General features: G+C 52.4%; 2 protein-coding genes across 2 annotated transcripts; one reads left to right on the top strand and one right to left on the bottom strand.

Annotated features, from left to right (window-relative positions):
• Positions 1 to 598: 598 nt before the first annotated feature.
• On the bottom strand, positions 599 to 6112 carry HSD11B1L (hydroxysteroid 11-beta dehydrogenase 1 like). Its single transcript, XM_062625015.1, has 8 exons — positions 5968 to 6112; positions 4208 to 4386; positions 3774 to 3904; positions 3074 to 3185; positions 2736 to 2827; positions 2296 to 2389; positions 1380 to 1545; positions 599 to 1145 (listed from the first exon to the last, which is right to left on the bottom strand). Exons 2-8 carry the CDS (start codon positions 4290 to 4292, stop codon positions 974 to 976), a joined length of 852 nt encoding a protein of 283 aa, XP_062480999.1. The 5' UTR covers positions 4293 to 4386; positions 5968 to 6112; the 3' UTR covers positions 599 to 973.
• Positions 6113 to 6137: 25 nt separating this feature from the next.
• Positions 6138 to 8430, top strand: MICOS13 (mitochondrial contact site and cristae organizing system subunit 13). The gene is made up of 4 exons (XM_062625018.1): positions 6138 to 6244; positions 7116 to 7272; positions 7643 to 7694; positions 8229 to 8430. The coding sequence occupies exons 1-4, from the start codon at positions 6216 to 6218 to the stop codon at positions 8324 to 8326; spliced, it is 336 nt and encodes a 111-aa protein (XP_062481002.1). The 5' UTR covers positions 6138 to 6215; the 3' UTR covers positions 8327 to 8430.
• The last annotated feature ends 683 nt before the right edge of the window (positions 8431 to 9113 follow it).

Here is a 9113-nt window from a genome sequence, read left to right as displayed (position 1 = left end):
AAGGGACCTTAAAGCTCCTCCAGCTCCAACCCCTGCCACGGGCAGGGACCCCTTCCACTGGAGCAGCTTGCTCCAAGCCCCTGTGTCCAACCTGCCCTTGAACACTGCCAGGGATGGGGCAGCCACAGCTTTGCTGTCCACCAGCCTCATAGGGAAGAACTTCTTCCTTAGCTCCATACTCTACTTTAGGCCTGGGCTTAAAGCAGTATTTAGCTATTCCAATCAATTCCAACACTGTTAACCTGTTCCTACACAATATTCAGTTTTCAAAGCTCCTTAAAGTTCCTTCAGGATTAAGGAGCAACACCATAACCATCCCCTCAGCCACTGAGGAGTCCATGGAGGAGCTTCTATCCAGCCCCAGCCCAGGAGGATTCAAGCAAAACCTGCTTTTTCTTAGCTACCATGACATGTATTCCTAGGAATAATGTGTTAGGGAAGAATTCCCTCTGTGTTCTTTCTCCAATGCAGGAATCATGAACCCATCGTGGCATTTACAGCAAGGAAGAGCTGATTTAACAAGAGCAAACATCTACCCCAGGGCCTGTGCTCAGAGGCCAGGTCCCAGCCTGGAAGCACCAACATGTGACACCAACAACCATATAAAAAATAGTTTAATTAAAATCACCAGGAAAATTCTGTTTCTAAGAAACAAGAAGTTTCACAGAATCCCCCAAACCCATGAAGCGGTGGAGGAGGATGGCCCAGGAATGCCCAGGCATTCCAGGACCTGCTGTAAAACCGAGCTTAAAGCTGGAGCTGAGGGAAGACTGGAGGTGGTAAAACCAGAGATGAGGTGAGGCTGAAGGAGGGGAGATGGTGGAGGACTAAGATGGAGTGAACTGGGAGCACCATGTGGCTGAGGTAGGATTAGAGGGAGCCCAGGAAGAGTCTTTTGGAAAGAGCTAATGGTACTTTGCCACCACCAGGGCAGGAATGGGATTCAAAGGGATAGGAGAGGAGCCTGGGCCTCCTAAGGACTGTAGAAGCTCTGTAGAATGGGGTCACAGGGGAAGAGCACGCCGAGGCAGCACACGAGGTGCAGCCAGCCTGGGTAGAAAACCTCCCTCACACGCATGGCTCCCCCCTGGATGATGGCGAGCGCTGCATCGGGAGCAGGAGAAGCAGAAAGAGACACCTTCCCCCTGGAAGCAAACAGCCAGAGCATCACCCCCAGCCAGGCAGCCCATGGCAGGGGGTGTGCCTGTGCACACTGACCCCCCAGCGTTCGACATGCTCACGTTGAGGTGGACACAGAACCCCCACGATGCACCCAAGAGGTGAACTCATCCCGTTACACATCCGAATGGAGGCTCACCCCCCCATAAAGCGGTTGTGGTGCAGGTTTTGCTCCATCCCAGCCTCCTCCCCACACGTACCTGGTGCTCTCCAAGGCCGATTCGGTGTCGATCAGGCCCAGGATGCAGAGTGTGACTGAGATGTTCTTCTTCTGCATGGAGAGCTCGTGGCGCAGCGAGCTGAAGAATCCATCCAGGGCGAACTTGGTGGCAGAGTAAGAAGTGGTGAAGGGAGTGGGGATTTTCCCTGGGAAGGAAAAGGAAAGAATGGAAAACATCGGGAGACTGGCTGGAAGGAGGATGGTACCATGGAGGGGGAACCTGGATCATCCTGCATCATCGACCCATGTTTGGTTTGGGTGAGTTCGCCTCTATTTCTAGTCACAAATAGGCACTGAGGCAATTCCAGCCGGCTGTGGGAGCGCATCCCAGCGCAGGAGCCACCTCCTGGAGAAAGGAAGGAATTGTCTTTTAACTTACCCAGTAACCAGGTCCACGCTGCGCTAAAAAGCTGCTCTGCTGCAGCCTTCCCTCCCCATGACATGCAAACACGTGGACCATGATACCAGGGCACGTCAGGGCACAGGGCAGGGACAAGCCTGAAGCTGTGTATGGTGATGCAGCTCCCTGGAGTGCACACTGAAGCCTTTCTCTTGCTTTTCCATCCCAAACAGGCAGTGCAGCTACTCAGCAGCCTCCTGATGGCCAAAGCCAGAAGGTTTTAGAGTAGGGAGATGATAGAAACACAGGAGGGATGGGCCTGGCTGTGAGGGGCAGGAGCCAAGGAAGCAGATCTGGGCACACGGTGAACAAATAGCAACGTTCCTTTGCCACACAAAGAAGGTCTCCAGAAAACAAGAGCAGCCACTGTCCTGTTTGCTGCTATAAAATGCACAGCTTGAAAAGGGGTTGAGGGGTTGAAGGACACAGGGAAACACGACGTGTTGGGAACCACCATGTCCACAAGAGCAACGGTATGGCAGTTAAAGCCACCAACCTGTGAGGGAAGAAACAACCACCAGAGAGCCTTGATTCTTCTCCAGGGTGGGCAGAGCTGCTGTTGCGAGTGCCACGTAACTGAAGAAATTCACCTGGAATGGAATGGGAAAAGTAGACATGGAAGAAGCAGGAGGGTTTGGAGGGAAGGTCAGCATGAGCCAGAAGCAGCTTCCATCAGTCCCTGGGCTAATGGGAGATAAGAAGGACAGAAGGAAGGAGAGAAATGAAGTTCTTCCCAGACATTTCCCCCCACACACATACAAGACTGGAGCAAATCAGTAACGAAGCCTTGAAACCCCTTGAAACACCAATGAAAGAAAAGGTTTGCTCTCAACCATTGCCACAGGCTTGAATTTGCCTTTGAGCTTCCCAAAGCCATCCCAGGAGAAACCAGACTCACCCAGTTCCAAGTGAGCTCTTCCTGCTGGGAATCCTCACCTGCATGAGCCAGCGGGTGTACTCCACATCTCCATCCCACATCTGGAAACGGGTCATGCCAATGTGGTTCAGCACCAGGTAATCCAGGCCCCCTGTGGACAGGGGAAGCACTCAAAGCAAGGGGCCAGCCCCAACCAGTCCTTTCTCCACACTCTTCTCCTCCAGCATGAAAAGCAGCTAAAAGACAGTTACACCCAGACTGGAACTCCCAAACCCCACACCCCCCAGTCCTGAGCATCCCTCCCAGCAAGGAACATGGGGAAACTGAAGCAGAAAGCTCCTATAGGAATGAGAACTGTCTGTATATTGGAAGCCAAAAGAGATGCCCAGCTGCTTACCCAGCTTTTGGACAGCAAACTGAACCACCTTTTCAGGCTCTAAAGGGTTTGACATATCTGCAGGGATATAAAATATTTTCTTTGCTCCAAGTGTCAGGCACTTCTCCATCACCTTGAAGAAGAAGAACACACAGCCAGAGGTTAAACACCATGGACTGGGAGCGGGGAGAACAGAAGTAAGGACACTCTAAGGCACTGGGGTTTCCCCATCATACACAGTCAGTGACAGTCAATTCTGAACAGAAACACACTTTAACTTTAAATCTAGCTCTATTCAGCCCACTGAGAGCTCATTTGGCATCCAGACTTTGTTTAACCAGACAGTTAACTCTTAGCAGGATGCAGATTCACTCTACTTTGGAAAAGGATCAAGATTCACCTGAAAAAGAGAGTCGTCTTCTGGAGAACTCTGCTGGAATAAGGCTTAGGCTTTACATTAAGTTCTTCTTCTGCCAGAATACCTAGCAAGGCTCTAGCAGTGTTCATCTTTCATAGCTCCTTCGCTGAGGATGTGAGGATGCCCAGTAATGACACACAGTTTAGCTTTTTGCTGAAACACCACCAGTAACTAAGCTGGTTTTGTTCAACAGCAGCTCTGAAGGAGAATCTATCCCACTGACAACTGCTTTGGTGGTGGTGGGGGGGTTTTCTGGTACAAGTGCACACCTCTTTGTCTTCCCCCCCAGCAGGAAGTTCTTACCTTCTGCAGCACAGCTTCCCTCCGAGCAGTCAAAACTATTTCAGCACCAAATCTGGCATAATGATATGCCATCTGCTCTCCAATGCCAGCACTGGCTCCAGTCAGGAGGATACGGGCACCAGACAAGCTCTCTTGTATATGGGAAAGAGAATAAGAGAGAGAGAAGTAAGTGAAGGAAGCAACTATTGGCAGAGCTCTAAAGCAGAAGGGTGTAAGTGGCAAAGTACAGGTCATTCCTCCCCGCCCAGACAGCAGGGTCCCTTAGAAATGCTGTCAGAAGATTTTGTCTTCCTCTTTGTTTCAAGCTTCCCTTTATTTCTGGGAATGAAGCTCCCAGCTCTGGTAAGACTCCGGGCAGGAACGAGACCACCAGTCAGGGTTTCTCTCCTGTGATTTCCATTCCAGTTTGGAATGATCCCCCTTGCTGAGCCTACCTGGCTTAAAGGAATCTTTCCAGAAGACAGCAAGGAACCCAATTACAAACGCTGTAGCACAAAGCACTTTTCCAGCGGGCTTCATATCCCTCCACGTTGTGAAGAGCAAAGTGAAGCCTTGAAGCTGAGGGCTCCAGCCCAAATACTGCAATCTCCTTCCTCTGAGGCTGGAAGCCAACCTGCAAGAGACATGGAAAGACCTTTTGTGTCCTGCTTAGCAGAGAAGAGCTGGGAAGAGTCCACAGGGAGCCACCTTTGTCAGGAATGGAAGACAGTGAGGACAGGGACAATCAGCACTTTGATAAGAAGCTGCAAAGCTGTTGTGTCCCTGTGGAAGGCAGGGAACACCACTCCTGGGAATGGTTCACATGGGCCCAAGAAAGGGCAGAGCTTGGCTGTGCCATGCAGTGCAACTCCCTGCCCAGAGGGAGCAACCCTGGAGAGACTGAAACCTGCTCTTGGACGAGAGGAGGGATCCAAAGAGGACAGGAAGCAGAAGAGCTCCCAAAATCATCTCCTTGATCTTCCTGTCTTGCTCAATGAGTCTTTCCTCAGCTTCCACTTGCTCCAGGACAGCTGCTTGTGCCATTCAATGTGTCTTAAATGAACTGGACTGGGGGAATTACCCTGCAAATCATAGAATCATAGCACGGTTTAGGTTGGAAAGGACCTTAAGGTCATCCAGTTCCAACGCCCTGCATGGGCAAAGACACCACACACTAAACCATGTCTCCCAAGGCAGACTCATAGAACAGTTAGGGTTGGAAAATGCATGTCCCCAGTGCAACACTGCACTTGTGGAGTCAGCACCAGGTCCTCATTTCAACCATGAGCTGACAGTCTAAGTTCACAGTCAAAGCCTTCGCTATTCTGCATTGCTGCATCCAGGTTCTCATAGGCGCATTTGACGTAAAAACACATCCAATCTGAACAGTAAAAGGTAATAAAAAGAAAGTGAAATGAATAAATGATCCTCTCTTGCCCAAAAGAACGTTACCTGCAGCTGCCCCCAAGACTTCACAACAGAGAGCAAATGGAGCTGAGAGATCACACCCAGCTGGGCTCTGCCATGCTTGCATTACCCAGTGGTGGCTGAGGCAGGGGGACAGGTGAGGGATTTCCACCTGGATTTGTCCCACCAAACCTTGAGTCGGGACCAAAACTTCCGGACACCACCAGCATCCCCTTCCTAAGGAGAGCACCATAAACCAGGCTGGCTCTCTGTGAGGGTTGCTGTCTTCACACACCTTTTAGTAGCCAGAATATAGCCAACAGAGGAGGTTTTGCACAGCTCTGGGAGGTGTCTTCTGCAAAACTCACTTGTTCTGCACACAATTAGGGCTGTTTGGGGGGCAGCACGGGAGGATGTGCCCAATGCTTAGTGAGGGAATGGGATTCCAGTCTCACCCAGGGTACACAGATGACCATGGCCTGAGTTCTTTGCAGGAGTGTGGCCTGGAGAAGACAACCAGGGAACGTATAGGGACAAGCGTGATGCTGAATAGCTGAAAGGTTCTAATATAGATCTTGAAGTTAAAAGCAGAACGTGATTTGCTAGCACATGGCTTCTATTTCCATCCATTCTCATTCCTGCCCATCCCCATTTCATGCCCTGTCAGCAGCAGGAGGACGGCAGCACTCCAGCCCATCTCCTGCTCGCTTCACGGCGCACAAAGCACCACACGCGGCCTGCTCCGAACCTGCCTTGGGATTAAGCCTGGAGACCCAGCGCCGACCGCAGCCGCCGCAGCGGGCCGTACCTCGGGGTAACCGGGGCTCCTCACTCCGCAGCACAGCGGACAAGCGGCGGTGCCGATAGGAAGCAGCGGGGCTGAGACAGCGCGAGCCCTGCTCCCGACATGTCGCGACAGAGCACGGCCGCAGCCCCCACCGCCCCCTCAGCCGCTCCCCTCAGCGAGGCCCCGCCCCGTTGCCATGGCACCAAGAGGGGGGGCGGGGCTTCCCGTGCCACGTGACCAGTTCCCACCGCCCCCCCGCCGCCGCCGTCATGGCCGCCAGGCTCGTCCCCGTGCTCAAGTGAGTCCCCGCTCCCCGCGGAGCCCTGGACCGAGGGTTCGCGTCCCCCCCCTTCGCCCCGGGCCCCGCAGCGCCCCGCAGCCGCCGCTCACCGCCCCCGGGGCCTTCCCCCGGGCCTGTGTCCAGGCGCCCGGCTCGGCCTTGTAGCGCCCTTGACCCCGTGCGGCGCCGCGGCCTCCGCCGGCAGCGGCTCCACGTGTGTCCGGTGGGTTCGGCAGCGTTTGGCTGCCGAGGGAGCAGCCGCGGAGCACAGGGACCGGGGGAAGGGGGAGAATGGGAGAGGTGGATGGAAAACGGGGAAATCCCCTTGCCCCAAACACTCGTGAGTGCATGGGTTTGATGTTGGCTCTCTCTTGCCTCTCTCAATGGCTCTGTGTGGTTTATATGTATATATATATGTGCTATAGTAGCCTTCCGGTGCCAAAAGGGGCTGCAGGAAACCTGGAGAGGGGCTTGGGACAAGGGCCTGTAGGGACAGGGCAAGGGCAAGGGGAATGGCTTGAACCTGCCAGAGGGGAGACTGAGATGAGCTCTTAGGCAGAAGCTCTCCCTGGGAGGGTGCTGAGGTGCTGGCACAGGGTGCCCAGAGAAGCTGTGGCTGCCCCATCCCTGGCAGTGTTCAAGGGCAGGTTGGACACAGGGGCTTGGAGCAAGCTGCTCCAGTGGAAGGGGTCCCTGCTCGTGGCAGGGTCTAGGGCTGGAGGAGCTTTAAGGTCCCTTCAACCCAACCCATGTATTCTGTGAAGACAGCAAGAGCCATTGGAATATTGGTGACCCTCAGATTTATCAATAACCTCCCTTTGATGGTCATTGAGAGATGCATTGATAGTTATAACAGGGACTGAACTGTTGCTGATTTGGATTCCTGCAGGTTTGTCATCAAAGGAGGCCTGGCTGGGGGTGCTGTGTATGTGGCGTACGACCAGGGGCTGCTGGGCAGCGGCACACAAGGTGCTGAAGCCTTCAGGAAAGCTCAAGCAGCGCTGCCTCCAGCCATCCAGGAGTGGATAAGTTACACAGGCTGGGAGGTAAGGGCTGTGCAGCCACACAACCACGTCCTCGGAATGAGGGGGAGAGAACACTGGGGTGATATTGCGGTTCTAGTGATGCCGGTGGGAATTTTGCTGTTGAAGCATTGAAAATGTTTTGGTGAGCATTGAAATGGAAGGAGGATGAAACTTGAAATGTAGGGGAGAGACGGGTTTTCAGGAGTCCTGCCTTTTGCCCTGCATTGTAATGGGGGAAGGAGCAGCTTTAAGCCTCATGTCTGATCCCATTTGGGACTCATGAAGAGTAGGCATCCCAGTGTCTTTGAGAGCTGAGGTCAAGGTGATGTGGATCCTGTTATAAGGGAAACCCCTTGAGTGCTGATATTTCCTCTCTCTTCTCTCTTTCTAGCTCCCACCTATTCCAAAACTTGAGTTTTCCCCTTCCGATTCCTGGAATAAAGGTAAAATAACTTCACACCCAACTGTGAAAGGAGCAAGGGCCAGGAGGGTTGTAGCTTATACCAGTCTTGTTTCAATACCGTGCTAAATGGAATGATGGGGAAGGAGGCGATAGATGTTCCAGCCTGGTGGAGTGAGCATTGGGACTAAGGAAGCTCCAGGTTTTGCTACTGACACATTGAGTGACTTTGGACTTGATTTCATATAATTGGGAAGGAGCACCGTCCACAAATACTGTGACATCTCCAACGTCACCCATGGCAGAGCTGGAAGTGCGATGGAAGTTAGCTCAGTCCTTTGGTTCAACTGTCTATCCCTTACACAGGTCCTAAATTGGGATTTCCTTGTGTCCCGAGTGCTACTGAGCAATAAAACCTAACCCAAGAAATCATTCAGGCCTCAGTGTGCTTGAAAGCTTCTGAGCTGGAGCTAGATCTTTCTCTCTGTGTTTAAAGAGATCTCCAATGCTAGAATAACGTTAGGAAATGTGGCTGGAAGGATGCTCTGGGGATAACTGTGCTCTGCTCTCCCTGCAGGAGTACGGATGGTGATGTCTGCCTTGTCCGTGGCTCCCACCAGGGCCTGTGAATACACTGCAGAAGGCTGGAAGTACGTGAAGGACCTTGTCAAATAGCGTCCCCATTCTCCAGGGTTGTGATTCTCTCCGTCCCATGTTGGCTGTGGGATGAGGCCGAGTCCAGCCCTCGGCAGGGCTGCAATAAAAGACTTTGGAATTTCCATTTGTATCTGGGTTGGTTCTGGCCTAGGACTGGGATAATGGTGTTCTCTCACCAGTGGTCATGAAGTGCAGCCCCTGCTCTGAAGCTGCTGAACTGGTGGTGCTGTGCTTCTCCTGAACACCCTCTGATGCAAGCCAAGCCAACAAGAGAGAACAGAATATATGCTGGAGTGCCTCTGCCAGATAGAGCATGTTAGTGAGGTGAAAGCTGCTTCTGTGACTTGTTACACAACTGGGAGTAACCACTGCTAGTTGCAGTACTTCTTGTTGATGAGTGTACTAGAAGGGAGTTGGTAAGTTTGTGATGGGAGATTAGCATTAGCTGTAGTAACCTGAGTGCTGCACCACACCAGGCTTTGCTTCTCAGGCAGGATTAGTGTGCCTCTGATTGCAACAACTTTGCTTTTCTCAGCATAGAGGTTTTGTGCTTCACTTGGTTTCATTTTAAGGACCAGAAGGGTCGGGGCTGGGCTGGAAGTTGTCCTTCCATTGCTCAGCCTCCCACCAGCTGCAGAGTCACTAAGGGCAGTGAGTAAGGTGGGCATTAGCAGTATTACAATCACTTGTTTGGTTCTGATTCCTTTACCAGACATTTAAAACCATCTGAATGATTTTGGCTGAAGGATGACAACTACCTCCAGGGCTGCAGCCTGCAGAAGGGTTTCTTACACTCGGGGAAGTT

Source organism: Pezoporus occidentalis, unplaced genomic scaffold, assembly GCF_034315485.1.
Source record: "Pezoporus occidentalis ecotype Australia unplaced genomic scaffold, CSIRO_AGI_Poc_V1 ctg276, whole genome shotgun sequence".
Classification (NCBI taxonomy): domain Eukaryota; kingdom Metazoa; phylum Chordata; class Aves; order Psittaciformes; family Psittacidae; genus Pezoporus; species Pezoporus occidentalis.
The sequence above is the reverse complement of the archived record's forward strand: the minus strand, read 5'-3'. Positions and strand labels throughout refer to the sequence as shown.